The sequence below is a fragment of the Calonectris borealis genome, chromosome 8 (genome assembly GCF_964195595.1).
Source record: "Calonectris borealis chromosome 8, bCalBor7.hap1.2, whole genome shotgun sequence".
In the NCBI taxonomy this organism is placed as follows: domain Eukaryota; kingdom Metazoa; phylum Chordata; class Aves; order Procellariiformes; family Procellariidae; genus Calonectris; species Calonectris borealis.
This window is the reverse complement of record NC_134319.1, coordinates 4,030,878-4,050,472: the sequence shown is the minus strand read 5'-3', so window position 1 is coordinate 4,050,472 and position 19,595 is coordinate 4,030,878. Positions and strand designations below refer to the sequence as shown.

The 19,595-nt window shown below is 42.1% G+C and overlaps 1 protein-coding gene across 20 annotated transcripts in view; it reads left to right on the top strand.

Annotated features, from left to right (window-relative positions):
- NFIA (nuclear factor I A) overlaps positions 1 to 19,595 on the top strand; it is a 252,842-nt gene that overhangs the window by 91,327 nt on the left and 141,920 nt on the right. The window contains exon 3 of one of the 20 annotated variants that reach the window (XM_075155662.1): positions 1,413 to 3,262. The exons of 18 other annotated variants lie outside the window; for them this stretch is intronic. In XM_075155662.1, the coding sequence (XP_075011763.1) occupies positions 1,413 to 1,459 (47 nt within the window). In that variant the 3' untranslated portion in view covers positions 1,460 to 3,262. Of the gene's footprint in view, positions 1 to 4; positions 375 to 1,412; positions 3,263 to 19,595 lie in introns of those variants that run through there. One more of the 20 variants, XM_075155657.1, reaches the window with a different exon arrangement.

The following is a 19,595-nucleotide window of genomic DNA, read 5'->3' as shown; positions in this document are numbered from 1 at the left end:
ACAGTGCGTTGGGTCAAACCACGAGAAACACAAAAGTCTTTCCTCCAGGTAAGCTCCTTACCAGCCACAGCCATTCTGGGAAATGCTGACGATACACCCGGTTAGAAACCGAGCGAGCCACGTCAGGTCTCCCACCGCCAGTCCCATCGTAACGGCGGAGCTGGAAAAGCCCCCACGCCTTCATTTGGCATGCGGGAGACGTGCCCCAGTGCCGCGCGCTGGGAAACAGGTCGGCAATTCGTGGGGCTGGAGGCTCAGTCTCGCTCCGGAACCCAAGTTGTTGGGTGCTGTGCTGATGGATACCGTACAAATCCTTACAGTAGACAGATATAAAAATTGATTATCCAAAAAAGCCTGTTGTTAACTTTTCTAGCATTAGTTATAATAATAACTAGAGTGCCAGGGCAAACAAATGCTTAGAATATTTAAGATACATATATGTCTTGTGTCTTGCCACCTTTTCATGTAAGCTGACAGCTTACAAATGTCTTATTGAACTGTATTACTTAAAATCGGGGAGATACTGCTGGGGAACAGTTTTCTGCATTTGAGCAGTCTTCCAAAAAAGGCTGTAGGCATTTGTGGCTGCTGGTATATTCATATTTTAAATATGTATTTTATATAAGAATTTTACTATATCTTATTCCATCTGAGGAGTATTTTTTTTTTTTTACCTGGGCATACTGAAGGGTGACTAGCTGTTTTATTCTGAAGCATTTAAACTCAATAACAACATATATAGGCTTTACTAGATGCTTTACTAATTTATTGTGGCAATGTGGTATTTAGACCACTGTTTAAGTGAAGTTTGCCAGTACAGTTAAAAGAAATTAGAGACACCATCATTGCTAAATCACTTTACCATTCAAAGAAGAACTGTAAACATATGCATTCATTTAATTATAATAGTACCAATTATAAGAGAAATTGTAATGCCGAGAGTAGTAGCTTTTATGTGATCGTAATAATGGCATATATTTATCTTGGTTTGGCAAGTTAGGTCTTTCTTTAATAGTTGGCTTTGCTTAAATAGAATGTGGTTTGTTAAAACCCACACTAACCCCCACACCCTTCCATTTGTTATTGCCCAAATAATGAACAATAATCATGTGGTATAAATGATTAATGTATACATGGCTTAGCAAGTATCTTTGAGGTTTAGAAAGTGTTTTTATTTTCATTCTTGCACTGGACCAAGCAATAGCCCAATTACATGTTACTCTCTGGTATTGGATAGAAAACCTTTTTGCTTCGGTAGAAGTGATAGGAGCTTGAAGCCTGAGTCCGCTCTCTTTGAAGTCGATCGGAATTTCAGCGCCAGCCTCCGGAGAAGCGAGCCCATTGTTTCTGGGGCAGTTTGCTTTGTGCGTGTTATCTGCTAAATCACAATTTCATGTCACATTTCAAAACAGCCCGCGTAGGAGAGCCAAAGCCCCGCATTCCGTTCCTGAGCAATTAATACAGTCCACGCGAGGAACACTCCACAGAGGTAGATGTGAGAAGTCTTCCAATTATCTCCAGCTAAAATAATCTCACTCGGCAACGCGTACGGCAGCGTCTTTTAACGGGCGTGCGCAACTTCCAGACCGAAGTTTAGCAAGTTCTGTATCTCGGTTTTATTTACATCTGATTTCTTTGGAGCCTAATCAGTCCCAGTGATAAAAAAAACCAAACAAACTCCTCCCTTTCAAGATTAATTTTTAAAGTGTCAGCCGAACACGACTATTTTCAACAAGATTACCCCACGCAAATGAAGGGTGCTTTATCTTGTGCGCCACAGCGAGCGGCACAATGTTGTCACCGCGCTGCAGACAATGCCACCCATTTATAAGAGGATTCAAAGAGTTAAAAAACGCATTACTTGAAACTTGATATAAAACCTGTGGCCAAAGCAGGCTATGGGCTGGAGCACTTGATTATTCTTTTATCAATAAATAAGAGTGGCATACAGTTAATTTCAGCACTGTAATTGAGCGGTGCATTCTGGGAAGCTGCAAAGCACTGTAAGATGAGGAAATGTTTTAGAGACTAATCATGAGAAGAAAGGAGCCTTTCATAGCCCTTATGATGCTGTTGTCAGAGCTAAAGGCAGATAATGATTCAGTAATAATGGCACATTGTGAATATTTAAGCTGAAAAGATTGGGACAAAATGAGCAGACATTGTTGGTTTGCTAAACCGAACAGTTGGTCTTTGGGCTCCAAAACTATCTACAACTCAAATTTGGGGCTCAGAAGTTGCAAAATTCAAAAAGCAAGATGTTTCCAGGACGCCCGGCTGGCACAGGGGTTGTGTGTGGAGCCTGCGCAGGGCCTCTTCACTTACTTTTGAAATCTGAAATTGATAGTCAAGGCTTTTTTCACGACTCTCTGAACTGACAAAGCACAATACGCTGCAGACTCTGTAAATCTCCCTCCATTTAGGTGCCAGAAGAAATCACTTTGGAAGAAAATCAGTTTTAGTAATGACCTAAAATATTAAATATAAAATGGAGAGTGTCATATTGCAAATAAGTAGACTCATTTGCATTTTGTCTCCGGGGCATTGGTAGCGCTATAAAGAGACATGCAGCTGAATTTATGTACATTGTCTTTTTTCCTCATTACTACATTCTGGATCTGTTAGTTGTCTTTCTTTAAACATCTGTTAAATGCAGTTTCATGAAGCCGTACGTTCCCATATGTTTGGGAACGGTATCAAAGCGTAGAGCTTTTGGCCTCCTTTACAACCTTTTGTCTCGGAGAAAAAGGTGGATGAGCTCCGGGGCCGGATTCTGCTGAAGCCGAGGGCCAGAAGCACTGTTGCTTTCAGTAGGAGCCAGATAAGTTTTCTAAAAATGTAAAGACCAGCACTGATAGGGACAAAGAGCATTTCAGCTCTGGACCTTGGTATGTACACTTTAAAAGATTTTAAACATTTTTTTTTAAGAAAAAGTGCAAAATTAAAAAAAAAAAAAACCCACCAAATTTCTGAGGCTCTTAGGGCAAGTTTTACTCTCCATACTTTTCTACATGTTAAATCTCGGAGAATTCAGAAAGTTTGCTGCGTGAGGATGGGCAGGAGAAACTGTCTCCTGCACTTTTACAGGCACAGTAAGCACTAATTTATTATTATCTTTACAATGACATAAACTATTCCAGCTCTTGTATTGCTTTTATAGAAACACTTTTAATGTGTACTTCACAAAGTAGAAGACGAAACAAACTCCTGCATCTATACATCTGTTTTACCTTGAGGAAAAGCAATTACTTAAAATAAATAGCTTCAAAACTTTAATCAAAATACAGTTAGAAAAAGTTTATCTTTTTCAAAATTCTTTTAAAAAACATGCTTTGTGTTTATAGTAACACTCATTTTTATCCATATGCTTTAAATCTGTGTGTTTACTTAGCTAGGCAATATTTTTAACCTTTTTTTTCCAAGTCTCTATTTTTAATGAAAAGTTTCTTACAAAGTCATTCATATATTAAGAAAATTGAAAATCCCAGGACCAGGTCCTCCTCTGGGGAAAAGAAGCATTGCCGCAATAGTCCACAGGCGCTGCAGTTGTCTGCAATAAAAAGAGAAACCCAGTTTCTTCATGGTTTCCAGGGCCCCAATCCTGCATACTTACGCACTTACTTCACTTAACTACTGGAAATGAGATCACCCGCAGCTCTCGTGTGTGCCTCTGCCGTGCCGGGAAGGGAGGCTGCACGGTGGGATCGCTCCCGCTACCAAAGCAAGCTCCGGCAGACCCTGCCCGAGTCTCTCGTGCCGTTCGCCAGGTAGACGAACCCTCGGTGGCCTGATTTTGGAGCGCTTTGCCGGGCAGCTTGCGGGCTTGGCACGAGGCAGCGCGGGCGTATCGGCGTTTCTGGAGCCGGGGGCCAAGGTGCGGGCAGTGCCTGCGCTCAGGTTGGAGCGGCTCGGGCAACTCTCTCATTCAGATTTGTATGGTGTTGCCCCCTTGCCATCTTACTTTGACTTGTCGGTTTGTTACAATTCCCCAGGTGAAAAGCAAGTTTTAGTCTGAAGCACTGATTCGATTCAGCGTGCTTGGGTTACGTCTAAGGACTGGTAACTCTACTCTGTCCTTAAAGGCTTTCTTTCATGTCCCTGCAAAGCTCAGCAGTCTCCCTCTGTCTCGCACTACGTACTGGAAGTGCGTTCACGGCGCAGTGCTCAAGTGCATCATCGTCAGATTTCAGCCAGCTCAGGCGCGGTGGCAGTGGGATTCAGAGGTCGGATTTGCCCCGGTAACGAGGTCTGAATCGTTAAATGAAGTGGCACTGCTAAATTCAGAGAAGATCTGGCCCACAGATCCTTTGCCAAATGTAGTCAGATCTGGATGCGGAATTTCAATTTCCCTAGTGTTTGGGTCGCTTTTGATCTTTCCTACCCAAGTGATAAAGAGACAAGAAGAACAGATTAGCGTTGGTCCATCTTAACGGTGAGGAGCCGTGTTGCAGCTCCAGTACAAATTGCAGCGGCACGTATAATCCATACTAACAGCGCGCCGCAGCAGGGGATTCAAGGCACAAATTTCCCCTTTGCTGCCGTCATCAGAGCCTCCAGTTCACGCCGTCAAGAGAAATTCGTAATTGTCAAGTGCTCGGGCGACGAAGTCTGCGCAGGACAAACAACAATCCCCGATTTGTTTGTTCCGCCCTCTCTCTTCCTCCATCCAGGCCATCCGAGTTGTTTGAGAGCACTTCACATGTTGCCCTTGGCCGAGGACGGCTCTGCCTGGAGCATGTCCAACTTGGCGTGGAGACGTTCTAATAAAGCTCAAAATGATGCTCGTTGCCAGTGAGGAGGGGGATGAGGAAGGTGAAGGGAAAGATGGCGCCAAGGTCACCGTGTTTCGGCCTATAGCAACGTGCTTTTGCAGAAAGACGCATTTCTCTCCCGATTTTACTCTCAAACGCCGCTCTTAACAATGGTGATGATAATTTCATCAGTGTCGCTGATACTTGATATTTCTCATTTACATTGCACGTTTCATCTTCAAGGCTCTTGAAGTAATGAGCTAATCCTCACAACATCCCTGTAAATATTATTCCCCCCTTAAAGAAACTGAAGCAAGGAATTTGAGTAAATAATGTACGCTATTTATATTATGATGGCTTATAGGGGTTCTGGTGAAGGTCAGGTCCTCCTTGTACGCAGACATTATATAAATAAGAATCTATATAAGTAAATTACTCCTTGACCTGATGATTTCATACTTCAAATATACAAAACAAGCAAAGAATAGAGGAAAGGGAGCCCTATCAAAAAACCAAAATGACAAGGAGATTAAATGACTGAACAGAGGTAGCGTCTGGAGACTTGGGCTGGAGTCAGCTCTGAATCCCTGTCTGCTGTGTGATTTGTCCTTTCACAGATGAGGGTTGTAAAGCCGGGATTATTAGAACTTGCTTTTACTAGCAGGTGACACACTTGCCTTTAAAATGGTAGCAAGGCTTCAACTTTAATTAAAGCATATTAGTATCAAGGTTTATATTCATTAGGGATGCAGAATTACCTGTGGGTGACACAGTGAGGGTAACTCGCTCTTAGCTCTTCAGCAGCTTTTGGAAAAGTTTTTGGCTTTCTCTTTTTGGACATTTTTTAACTGTTGAAGAACTGTAGTTGAGAGTCCATTAAAATGAAACTTAGGTTATTGTCTTAATTTAGCTCACAGCACTTGAAACTCCAGTGTCCTGTTTGTGAAACAGAAAGGGATTTCAGTGGGATAAGGGTGACCAAGCACATTTTTTCTGGAACTGAGGAGAATTATTTCTTGGTTCTCATTAACTGAGGCTTCAGTTCAGCAAAACACTTAAGCATTTACCGAGCTTTCAACAGAAGTCCCATTGCTTTTAATTTAGAAGAATTTACTTTTGTCACAACCTCTGCTTAGAGTCAGGGGCATGTAAGCACCAGCTTAGAGTTCGGCATGTGTTAATTGTTTAAATATGTTTAGCCCTTTCCCCAAAGCTGTTGTGAATGTTTAATGCAGTATTTACACTAGCCTTAGCACAAGGACTTGTGCTGTAGGATTGATGCTTGAACATATACTTGCTCTGGAGTATGTGTCAAGTGCTTTGCTTGAATTTTCTGAATTTTTAAGTTTCTATTGGAACTTGACTTTAGGTTTTTAAGACAAAGCACTTTTCAAGAATAAAATGTCATTTAACATTTAATAAAGGCAACTATCTGCCTAAACCGCAGAGTAACCGCGAAACTGGGAGAAGCCCCGAACATCTGCCGTAGCTTCTGCGCGGCGGCGGCAGTGCAGGACACTGCTACCGCCCCTCTCAAGCGCCCGGCTTTTCAGTGCAAATGCAAGTTATGGTGTGCTAAGAGCTTAAATACTGTAATGAGTACTTACCCCTCAAAAGGAGTTCGTGTGGAAAAAATGGCATATTTGGTACTTCAGGAGTTAACAAAAGTAAGGGCAGATCCACTTAGAGAAAGGCCGGGGGGGAGGTGTCACTTTTATGTAAGAATTCATTAAAAAATATAATTAGTTTATTTCAATATAGTTATCTCTTCATTATTTAAAGGAAAAGGTTACATGCAGTATATTTGGGGGAAGATTTTATTTAACACTTGGATGCGTTTTGCTCTAAAATGAATGCTTGCTCAAGAGTCTAAGAAGGCTTCATGGGAAGAGCAAAGCAATCTAAGCCATATGTATTGGGCAGTTTGCCAGTTGTTTGCCAATATGCCCAGGCCACCTGGCTATATATGCAGCCAAGTATGCCATTCTGACTAGCCAGCTTTAACCTTCAGGCTGCTTCTTTTTCAGCTCTTAGGAAACTCTAAAGCCCTCCAAAGCGCGATGCATTTCCCCCATGCCAGTAGTTTGTGTGCATCCAGACGCAGGCTGCGCGGTCGCACTGACCAGACAGCTCGCAGCACCCATTTTCAATGAGTTCGTCTTTTGTCTAGGGAGCAGTTCAGTAGTGTTGAACCCGGGCCATAAGATGAGTCTGGAGATAGCAGACTGAAACCTTTACCCATATGCCATAGTTAGGCACTTTGACTGACAAGTCACAGTTTTTGTTCCCAATACTGTAGAGACACTGTTTTATGGGCGTGGTTTAGGAAGGATTTTGTTTAATGTAGTTCACCACTATAATTTCTTTTCCCGAGTATTTGCATGAATTGTGAGAGAAGTGAAGCATTTAGCATAACTCGGGCATTAATGGCATATTGTTTCATTATTGGGGTAATTTATTTAAATGTTTATTCATTAAATTTCACTTGCAGCCAAAAATATCTCAGCATTCTATTAATCTTTAGTTACATTTTGGGTTGTGGGCACAGCCTAAAACAAGTACAGTATCCATGGCAGCAATTTAACATTTAGTAGATATCAGATATAATTAAGCTATTCTAAATATTGAAATTAAGGTAGGAAGAAAAAAAAGATTATATTCAATTCAGTAAACACAGCATGGGAAGTTTTGGTGTAGCAGCCAGCAAAATCTTTAACTGCATCCAAAGTAAAGGGCGTGCAGTCTGCTGTAATTCTCTTCTGTTTTAATAGAAAGCAGTTCGGGGACGGTATAGCGTGGGGACTTTCCCTCGCTTTACAGCTTTAATAAAGACGGCGGTGATAGCTGCATTTGCAGGCTGGGGAAGGCAGGCGTGCTTCTTGGAGACGTGCTCTATGTCTGCTTCGCTTTACAGAGGTACGCATATTTTTCAGCGAGCACACGCGCGCTACAAAAAGTTTCTCTGCTCTGATCTCGAAGTGGAGCCTGCGGTTCAGATCGGAAAGCTCCAGGCAGAACTCGCTCAAAATGGCCACGGTTTCCTCCGTTTGCACACCGAAGCCATAAATCTGACACAGCTTCATTTCAAAAGATCCATGAACCTGAGGGCCTGATATTTGAAACTCAACTTCTCCATTTGCAGGTGGGATTATTTGTGGAAGTAAGCGAGAGCACGCAGGCATCTCGCTGCCCGGCCGATCCCCCGCTCAGGTGGCAGCAGGACTTTTTTTGCAGCCTGCAAAGCCGGGTATGGAAAAACTGACACCCCCCCCTTATTTTTTAGGCACAAAATTGAAGATTAAACAAAGAAAGGGAGGTTAAGGCTTTTGAAAAAATTGGGCCCCGAGGGAAACTTTGCCAAGTTTCTCGTGAAGCCTGAAACGAGCAACTTTACGAGGAAAGTTTTGCCGCGCTCGGCTCGCCGCACATTGTTCCCATCGCCCTGAAAGCCAGGCTGCTCCCGCACCGCCACCTGCGCCCACTCCGATCCCTGACAAAGGCGGACCGAGATCAAATGTGGAGCCCACCGGCACTGCAATTTAATCCAGCAGGGTTTGCTGTTGAGTTGCATTGAGGTATTCTTTGTCCCTACGGACGTGCTGCCTTTGGGGAGCCAGGCATATTGAATTGCTTTAAATCAGAACCCATACTGACATGTTCAAGGTCCCTTTTGGGGAGGCCCGTCTTGGGTTTCCTCCGTTAAGAAACACGTTGCGGATCTGTGACTTATTAGCGGTGCGTCGTAGCCGTAGCCGTGCGGCACTGGTGACACGTTCAATAAAGGCCCAGAGAAAGGCGCTGTTGCAAATGCACAAAGACAGACATAAAGGGAGCGGGAAAGTGTCCCGGTGGGTTTTGCAGTCTGGCAGGTGAGATGCAGCTGCAGCCGCCCCATCTGTGCTACCTTGGCCTGCTATGGCTGTCAGCATAGGTAACTCGGGCTATGATGGGAGAAGCAGAGCAGAAATTGAGACAGAGAATAAAAATTAAGGTTAAAAGGGAGAATAATGTTCTACGGGCATTTTGGGGATACTAACAGGTCACAAATTTTCACTTTAAACGTTCACTGGGTCCCATTTTGTGTATTGCACTAATACATGTCTGGACAAATATACCCACTACAGTTTGCGTCGTTTGTTTACTCAGCCTTGTATCAATCTGGCGATTTCCATATAATATTTAATCTAAGTGATGGGCTTCGGGCACCGTATTAATAGTATCTTGCCTATCACACGCTTCACTATTGTAAATCTGTTTATTGTTTTTCTGCGTGGGTGCGTGCTGCACACACACGCGTTCTTTCTCCATTGTTACTCTGTTATTGTCCTTTTATTTATTTGGACCCGGTTTTGCTTTCAGATAAAAAGATTACTCATAAATAGCAGCTTTGTCATCCAAGAATTTCCAAACACTTAAATTTTGAAAGGTTGTTCACGAAAAGTTGTTTAAATGGGAGCTTTATACCACCGTATAATATTTATAATGCTAAGTGTCTGCAGTTTAGTTTGATTGTTCCTCACCAAAGCTCTTCTGTGAAAAGGACTGAGAAAAATGAGACCAGTGTATACTTCATAGCAATACTAGCCTCTGAGGACCAGATTTTTTCTTCTACCATTTCTTGCCTCTTCCTCTTCCAACAAACCTTCCTCCCATCCCAACCACATATTGTATTGCAAATATGCAAAAACACTAAAGGCTTAGTTCCCCTCTGCTTGTAAACACAGCACTCCCATTAGTGGTGAGGCTGCCCATGCCTTTCAGGGGAAAAATGGACTCTGAAACGCTTGGGAGAAATAGCAGAGCTCTCATTCATGTGGCTTGGGTTGAAAAATTGAACCCACTCTGCTTATTTGCACCTCCATTCCAAAAAAAAAAAAAGGTGTTGGTGCGCTGGTCACAAGTGCCGATGAAGCAAACTAATGCGGATTTCCGTGGTCTAATAACAAACAGGGACGTTCGGACGCCATTGCCAATTCTGCATGATTGACTGTTAAGTCCAGAGAGACAGCCCTGTCCCCTTGAAATCAATAGGATTTTTGCCGTTGGCTTTCCTGGGACAAAGATTTCATTTCCAATAATCGACCACCTGATTTTAGGCATGTCGTTTAGTAACTGATTCGCTGCCAATTTTCAGGAGAAACTTCCCCTACTGAAGAATATGCTCTCCTTTTTTTCTTTTCTTTTTTTCCCCCCCTTTTTTTTCCACTGGCTTTACATTTAGTAATAGTTCTTTCACAAAAGGTATCCATTTTCCTTCAGGTTTTTTGTCTTGTTTTGTTCTGTTGGGGTTTTTTTTGTTGTTGTTTTTGTATTTTACTACATACCATAACATGGGAAATGGTCCCTCCAGGCATGACTGTTTCAGACGAGGATGTGGTAAGTTGAGGATATATGTTGTTGTGTTGAATTTCGTCACGCCTCTGCACATCCTCAAGTACTGTGACATGCACTGACTTGGAACAGCTAATCCACACCTGGTGACAGGCTACATCACCGTGGCTCAAAATTTCAGCCTCCTCCCTCGCGTCTGGGAAGAGGTCATGTTCCCCTTGCCTGCTACAGGATGCTAACAGATATAATAGTCAGGACAGGGAAGCAGAAGGACCTGTTAAAGGGAGTTGTCATGATAAACAGGTGTGATATTCAGGTTGCTACTTCAGGGAATCTCGGGAAAGGAGGCTGGTTAGCTGAACCCCAAGCAGATGGTAGGGTTTGTCGTTGCATAAGGCACAGCCTGAAACAAATTTTGACTTGGTTAGACTGAGGCAAACCAGGGTTGACTTCAAGGGGAAGAGCACGAGCGCCGTAATTTGTTAGAATTTTGTGTTTAACTTTTATTTCATTATAAAGCCAATCACCTTTGAATGAATGCAAATGACTGCAGCGTGTTAGACAGCCCGGTCGTGGTTCAGACTCTTTTGGGTGCTGAGGTTCTCCACCTACCGCCGTCACAGGGCTTGGCTTACTGCTTGGTCTCCAGGTTAGCAGTATGTGACTGCTCACACAGGTCTCTGTACGCAGGTTTGAGAGTTGATACTTAAAGTTTGGGATTCACATGCAAAATCTATGGAGGATCTGTCTGTGAAAACCTTTTGAAGTCAGTAACTTAAATAATATTTCAAAAAAGAGGAATGAAAAAATTCTCAAAGTATAAATTAAGGCAAAACATGAAATTAATAAGAATTGAAGGCAAAAATATGTAGTGTCTTAAAATAATAAGTCATTTTGTGCACATACACAATTTATTAATTTACAGTTGCCTTTCTGGAGGCAGTATTTCTGTTCGTAACTCAGTTACTTCAGTATAGGAAAATGTCGATTTCCACTAAAATTCTGTCAGCATTGATATCACAGTTTTATCACAGTTATTTATAACCCATATACCAACCTGATTATAATTAACTGTATATAATTTGTGAGGGCTTGCCAAATAGCGAACAGTTATTTGCTATGCAAAGTATTTGTGTAATTAAAAAAATGTCAGCTAGTGTATTAGAAACATTTCATACAGCTGGCTAAATAGTTCAGAACGTATTGGTGAATAATATATTAATTCACTGATGTATTACATATTGAATAAACTATTTTAATAAGTTAAATTGCATTTGACCCACTAGAGTTGACTCCCACTCCGCAAAGTATTGAGTACCACCTTGAGTCGAAGGAGCTGAGGGCACTACAGAGGAGGCTTTATCAGGTTGTTAAATATTAGGGCTTGTGAGTATGGCAGTTAGGTGTATGCTTAGGAGTGCTACTGAATGAAGAATACAGTTCTCCATGACACTGTTCTCCCGAGGTCTTTCAAATGTGGTAACTAGAACCTTTCTTAGGCATAAAAGTACTTTTGTACTTTTGCATTTGCAAAATCAATATGGTGCCGTTAATGCGAAGTTCACTTTTCCACTCCGTAATTACTAAGGTCAATATTATACAGTCATTATTAAATAAAAAAAAAAAGTTCCCACCCTGTATCTAATCAAATTTCAGGTCCTGCATTCTGTAAGTTCATGTTATAACTTTGCCATATTAATGAGGAGTTTGTGCAGCAACCCTGGCTAAGCCGTGCAGCTATATTATGTAAGTGTTTTCCCATATGGTGAGCCTTGTCTGCAGCAGCATATAGCACTTTTGTCTGGTGTAATGCTCTCCTTTCCCCAGGTTTTATATGCCTAATTCAGTATCAAGAAAAGTCTAATGAAAGGGGAAATCTAGCCCCTGCCTCGTGGCCTCTGTGCTGGCTGTTTCTCTGTCCTTTACCTGTGAAGGTCTTAAGGCAAGACGCCTTGGGAATGAGTTTTTGTCAATGTTTTAGGTCAGTATCAATTCCATGAGAAGCTTAAGTGATTTTATGGCTTTCTGTTGTGCTTTTATATTATATTCAGAGCAGGGAAGCAGTAAATTTAGAGAAATAATAGAATGGCTTTCTATGTTCTCGGTATTTTTAATAAAATTCAGTAATCAGCATATTATAAAGTCATAAAACGGTATAATTTTTACTGCAGGGAATGTCCATTTGAAGAGGGCTCCTGGATCGCGGCAGCGATAAGCAGGCAGCGCTGTCTGTTGGGTTACTTATCCATGGCACCAGGAATGTCTGTTGTTCAGATGTGTGAGCTCCAGCCTCGGTTTCCGTTCACGGTTGCCGTGTATCATCGCAAGAGTGATGATAACGCCTCTTCAAGGTGGCACTATAGTGACAGTTTAACATGGCAAACTTCTGCTTGGCAAACAGACAGCGACTGTTAGCCAATATTGGCTGAGACTCGCTGATGATACCACGTAGTGTATCCTTAAAGAGGATAGTTCTTTGGACTTGATCCCGCTCTGTTTTCTGTCATGTGTCTCTCAGTCCAGGAGAAAAAAGAGCAAATAAATGTATCCACCCTCCTTTTTATGGGTGCGTTCACCCTCCTTTTTACACGGGTATGCTGAAGAATGGTTTCCTGACATAAGCTTTTTACTTTCTTTCCTTCCTAGGAAATGGTCTGGAGTTTGCAGAGTTAGAAAGCATGCTTCTTACGTGCTAAAAAAGGGGTTTAGCATAACGCTTATCATCTTGATCACAGGGAGGTACTTGCTATTCGTGAGCGACTCAGAGAGTGTGTCCCAGCAAACCCTGCAAGGCAGGATGGAAATCTCCCTCTGGCGGGTTTTTTCGGTTAACCGAGTTAGGGTAATCTCTGGCCTGTGCTCAGTAACTCAGCCCTGAAACTCTGCAGCTGGAGACTTCAAACATTAAGATTCTTCTGTCCAAACATGCTGTTATATCTTCTTTTGCCACTAGAGTACAAAATCAAACAATCCACGTGTACTGCTTCTTAATCTCTACTGTTAACTTCTATTAAATAATGCAGTTAGTATTATTTAAAATAGTTGCTTTGTTACCAATGTAACTTCCTTACGATGCTCTCTGAATGCCTCTCCGTCAGTAAAATAACTGCAAATGTTAACAAGCACATTTAAATATGCTGCTTTTATGTATAAATGTAAGTTAACATCTTAACAGGAATTCCATTTTAGTATCTGTCGTAATGTTTTGATGATCCCTTCTGATACCGTCTGTGTACTAAGAATCTGATTCCTCAAGTAACGCTGTATTGTTATAAGGTTATTCTTATTTTACAACCTCATTTTGTGAGCTTAGTGATACAGCTGGAAGCGTACGGGCCCCATTTTAGGCAGCGGCCGCTACGATGGCACCTGTAACTTATGTCCTCAAAAAAACGGGGGAGGCGGGGGGGTGGTGATGCAGATTTGCAGACATAGTTTGCTAATTGTATTGAGGCGTCTTTGAAATTTCTGCATGATTTTCCTTTTTGATCTAAGCTTTTGGACTCCCTTTTGGCAACAGGAGTACTTGGTGCATGCATTTTCATGTGCTTTGGTCACAGGCCCCTGGGCATGCGCATAGGTTACTACGTGGGTGGAAGTGGAGTCGCATCTTGCTCAGTTCAGAAAAACATTGCTTCAGAGAAACTTTGTCTTGGTTTGTTTTGGAAGGAGACCTCACGGATCTTGGCTTGAGGTGAAGCTGTTAGGGTGAGGGTCATGACAAGCTGTACGACAGGCGATGAGACTGCATGAAAGCCTGTGTCACGAGCCAGAAAAAGTGCCGGGCTGAAGCCGAGTAGATTTATTTTATCCCCACTGCAGCTCAAATCAGATTGCCTTCTCTACAGCTTCAACAGGAATTTACCATCCCTTCTTACGTGTTAGCCCCTGACACCTCAGGAAGATGCATCTTACCACGTACCCTGTGCCAGCAGGAATGAGCAGGGACTATTCTCTTTTCCAGAAATACATTGTAAATTGTTGGGCCAAAATAGAATGTGTAAGTAAAGCTTAGAGGTAATCTCTTCTTAAGCATTGACCCCAGGCCTTAGATTTATAAGCTTATTTCTGCTGTCCCACCATAAAACTAAAATACCCACTCCAACATGCAGTATTTACATAATAGCTTGGTGTAGCTTTATAAATGTATGCACTCGTATTTTCTCCTTGCTGTGGAGAAAGAAAAAAAAAAGTCCTGAGGACTTGATTCAGCCTGGCTGTTCAAGTGCAGTGCAATTTGATCCCTGTATCTCAGAAGGTGGATTCATCGCCTGGGGAGAGTCACATCACTTTCTTGGGAATGCCATGAAGAAAGCAGCTGTAAAGTGTCTGCAGGGCTGCCCAGCGAGCAGCTGCCTCCCGGGTGTCCTGGCCGTGGCCCCGCCGCAGCCCCGCAGCTCTGCCTCCTCTTCCTCCAGGGAGGAAGCTGGGGGTGCCTCGCACTTCGGCAGCACCCCCTTGGGGCAGGACGGCTGCTGCTGGGAGCCAGCACCTCAATTGCTGTCCTTCGGGGACCTGGAGATGAGCAGAACCCTCTAAGGTTAGGAGCGAATAAACAGCTGCAAAGTGAGTTTTGCAATAAAAAATGTAAAATATGTAGTATATAAAAAAGAAAGTTATTAAAAACTTAAGATAAGATCAAAACATTCCAGACGTTATGGTCTGTGTTCCTGCAGAGCTGTGTAAAAAATGCTGGAGCTTTACAAAGGGGAGCAGCAGAAGAGTTCATATATGCCAAATACTTTGGACCTTGCAGCCCATTAACGTAACAAATTAAAAATAACAGATGATGGTCTTACTCTGATACTGTAGCACAGTCACATTTTTAAAGGCAGAAAACGTTTCTGATTTTTTACAACAAACTCATCAGGTTTTTACAGAAGATCTTCAGAGGTTTCTTGAGTGCTTTGCGAACATTGTGACTTTCAGTATAAAATATGCACTAGGATTTACACCCTAGCCAAACACTTTATAATTGGAAAAGGGTGTTCCTGTGGCTGAGATTCAGCTGCAAAATCCATGGGATTCAGAACCAAGCTTTCATTTTGAACTGGGGCCATGCAATCTCCAAATTAAACACGAAAATACTAGCTAAGATATGAATATAATGAGTGAAACAGATGATCTGCAGCAAACATGAGATGTTTCCTTTTAAATTATGAATGATCAAAATCACACCTATAGTTATTATTTTCCCAGTCTCCACGTAAGGTCAAAAGTGCCTTCAGCTACACGGATGCAAATCTGGAATACTTTCAGCAAAGTTACTGAAACACACAGCAGACTGATTTTGTTGACGAAGAAAAAGAGATGAAAAATATATGGCCTTTTTAACACCTTCTTTCCATACTGTGAATTATTTTAAGCTTTTTTTAATCCTTACTATATTTCATATTGGCTGCAGAGAGTTTTTGAAAATAATCACTTTTAAACCTGTTGTTGCAGTATATGATCAAATATTTTAAAGGCCAAGGCTGGGACCTGCCAGTTGCAGAAAGCACCTCTCTTAATTGCCTAAGTATGAAAGTCAGATGTCCTCATATACCATCTGAGAAGATAACCATATTTTTTTTCAGCTGCGCTGTAGCCTCCATATCTTACTGTCAAGAAGCTTCTTTTGGGACCGAGACAGGTCACGTTGGAAGTCAGTGGCTAATCAGCTCCCACTGCACATTGTCTGCTTTCAGCTTGAATTATCTTAGGCAGACATCCTGGCGAGCTGCAACACAAACCTCTGATGGCTTAAGCCTGAGAAGACCTGAGTTTGGCAGCCACTAAGTTAGCAGTGAGGAGAGGAAAAGAAATCCTATCTCTTCTGGTGCTTTTCCCGTCTTGGTTTCCCCACTAGAAATCAATAGGATGGTCGATAGTTGGTTTTGAGTTGTTCGCTACATGCTGGAGTTTTCTGATGTAAACCTTGGGTGTCTGGGTTTCAGACGCTCTAATGTGTCAGAGGAGGTTTGATAGCTGCCACAGCCATCCCAAGTTACACTTTATTTCCAGTGACAGCCTTTGTAACATGAGAAGGGAATGAATTCAACAGCGATAAGTAGAGATCAATCTTATACGCTTACTGCTTGGGGGGATGGGACAGGTTAAAATTTTTAGAGAAATTGATTATGATCTTTTTTGAACTACATGCTGAAAAAATACTGTGTGAGATAGGGCTGCATTTTGGTAACATCATTTTTTTCCCCACAGATATTTCTAGCTTCATTCAAAATTTCATGAGTATTGGGTTTTTTTGCTCACCTCTATGTAGAAATTATTCAGCATGAAGGTACAATGGACTAGCTGAAAAAAGTTTTTATTGATTAAAAAGCACCCATTCAGGGTTCTTTTGTTAGCACTTCCATAACCAGTACGGCTAAAATAGTAAAAATGTTGCATATATGGTATTTTACAACGTATGTTTTCTCACATGAAGGACCTGTATCCATGAGGGAAGCTTGAGTTGTGAGAAATGTGCAGGTGTTTTCTGTATTTAATGAGATAGTCTTACCAGCGTCGGTAAAAGAGTCGTCTCCTGTGCATCTCTATAATATGGATTTGTCTTTTGTAGCAGTGGTTTGATGTCTCTCTGCCTCACATACTCTGATCTTTTGTCACATCTCCTCTGCAAGAATACTCTTCCTCTCTTGCTTCTTAAGGTGACTTGGTTATTTATTCCTAAAGCACTAGGGTTAGGGTGCATTTTCTTCAGCGGCCTATGCTAAAAAGTTTAAAAAGAGGATTATTATTTGTATGGATGACTACCTGGAAGTACAATAAGTTATGCTAACAGAATACTGGAAGGGAGATAAAACATTGAGCAGTGGAGTGCTGATGCCTCTACATCTTGTTGGGGAATCCATGCAGGTTGCTGCTGTCTTTCTTCAACTGCTGGCAGATTTGGAGAAGGGATAGATGGCTGTGCACCGTGTAGCAGTTCCTCTGCAACAATAAGACATCACAGACGCCTCTTTATTCATCTTCTACTCGCTCTTTATTCACACCTTTGGCCTTAAGAATAGCTGTTTGCAGGATTGGACACAAGTAGTCAGAAGGAAGTTCTGTCCTTGGGTCTGCACATGGACCTCATCAGTGGCTTCAGTGGGAGCTGACTTCAATGGAGAGAAGCTGAAAACTGAACCTGGACCATATATATTTGGAAAGCATAATCCAGTCCTTCTGGCCTTCCTCCCAACGTAACTGTTGGTAGCCTTGGCAGGGACTTCAGTGAGAGTGCCTGATTCTGTAAAGCGTTATTTAAGTGAGGTCCACAGATTCAAGGAAAATGTTTAAGTTGTCCTGCCTTATACGAATATTAATTGCAAATGTGATTTTTAGATCTAAGAAAATCAAAATGCTTAAAGCGGGCCTAGAAAAGTCTTTGAAAATTGTGACGATACATCTTTCGTATTACCAAAATGACACTGTTATTTAAAGCACTGAAACTGCTCTTTGAATTCTATTTCAATATTTAACCAATAACATTTAAAGATGTGCACATGAAGCAAGTATCTTACCCCAGTACACTTTTAGATATCAATCATGCTGTATTAATTGAAAGGATTTGGTCTAATCTCATAAAGAAACAGGCAAACTCTTGGCTTTTCTCTAAAGTAAAAATATATCACTCATGTCATCCATTACTGTGCTATAATTATGGTAAGTGAAGCAGAACAGAATCGATGGAGCAATTTATCAATGCATTCCCAACTATTCCAGCACGGCTGACGTCATGCGGCTGCAGATACTGTCCTTCAATATAAAAGATATCCAGCAGTGTCAAGACTTTATTCTGATCTACTCCAGCATAATATTTTCATATTTAATATTGTCATTTCAATTATGGTTTAATTAATTTATTTCATTCACTATGAAATTACACTTAATTAGTTGGCTTTTAATTTTTTTCCCCCAAATTAAAATTTCAAAAGGGCAAAAAAAAGAGGGAGAATAAAAATCCCAGACATTATTTAATTCAGACTTCAAGGTCAAAAAACCCTTATAGTTTAAACTTTATGCTAATAGAGCATAAACTTGATCTTTTCTGTTCCACTCTAAATTATTTCAAGATAAGAAGCAGAATATAATGTGTGTAGTAAGCATTTCCAACAGACATTTGTCTTCAGATATTAAATACTTCCCCAAAATGTCATTTTAATACTCGGATACTGTTTAGTACCTTCAAATATTTGCCTTTTTACACACTCCGTTTTCCAAGTGTTGAATTTTACCCGTATATTATCTTTTAAGTTTTATTCAAATAGGCTGACAGAGTTAGAGCTCGTGTAGACTAAACTTTAGTGAAGCAGTCTTGGAGATAGCACTGTTTGTTCTGTAAAAACACTCACCCCGCATTCCTCCTGAAGTTATTAAATGTGTTTACACTACATTAAATATGAAAAATGAACTTCTTCAGCAAAGGGATTGTTTAAAATACTGGGAGAAATACGGCCGGAATACCTTGCCGTACCCCCTGCCCTGAGGAGCGGTACCGAGGCGCTTCCCCCGCTCCTCCATCCTCCTCACGACCGAACGTCTATCTGCAAAACGCTTTTCCTACTGCTGGGCCAAAGCGGTTTCTAACAACCATGCCTTTCTTCAACTGGCACAAAGTCCTCCTTGGGATTTTGGCACTCTCGGAGTGAAAAGCGCTTGGTCCACAAACACGCTGATCTTGTGGGGTGAGGAGAAGAAGGGAAGTGTTTGTTTACAACTCGCACCGGCATTGGGCTCTCTTAATAAACCAGGCTTCGTTAAGATGGCTGCTGGGATGACTTTTTCTCCTCAAACTTTTCTTTTTGTCTCTGGGAGAGGAACACATGGAAAAGTTCATCAGGAAATTAAAGCTGTGAAAGTAGTTTTTCTGACACAACAGCTGCGGGTTTACGTGTTGTTGTGTACAGTCTCCCTGTCATCCCCGGACGCGGCATTTCCTTCTCCGGAGGGGCCTTCGCTCCCCGGTGGGGTTTCCGGGGCCTTGTTAAACAGCGATGAAAGGCAACGTCTTCTGTATCCTGCCGTCCACGGTCTCCCCGTTTCGCTGCCGGCCCCGCGGGGAGCATTCCCGCCATCAGGGCTTCATGGGGGCATTGGTGCTGGGGGGCCCCGGCAGGGCTTCGCCAGCTCCGTGCCCGGGAAAGGGTTAAGGCGCCTGGGCGGCCTCGACGGAAAGCACAATGTCCCTCGCTCTTTAAAGATGTACTTGTAAACCGTCGTGCTGGGTGGATTTATGAAGGGTGAGTTTACCTGATATTACACGGTATTGTTTAATTTGGACTATATTTAACCAGCGCTGTGTTGAAACAGTGTCGGCGAGCTCTGAGAGCTTGCCAGGCACATTCTCAAAATGGTTGCCAAGCTGTAAGATGGCTGCCAAGGTCTGACTGCACTGAACAGGTCCAAAATGGTGACCAACTTCTCAGAATTTTCCTGCCGATTTTTTTTTTTTTTTCTTCCCAAAATAAGGAAGATGCCGGACTTGGCACCGGCCTCTTGGCACTACGATTTATAGTGTCATCCAGA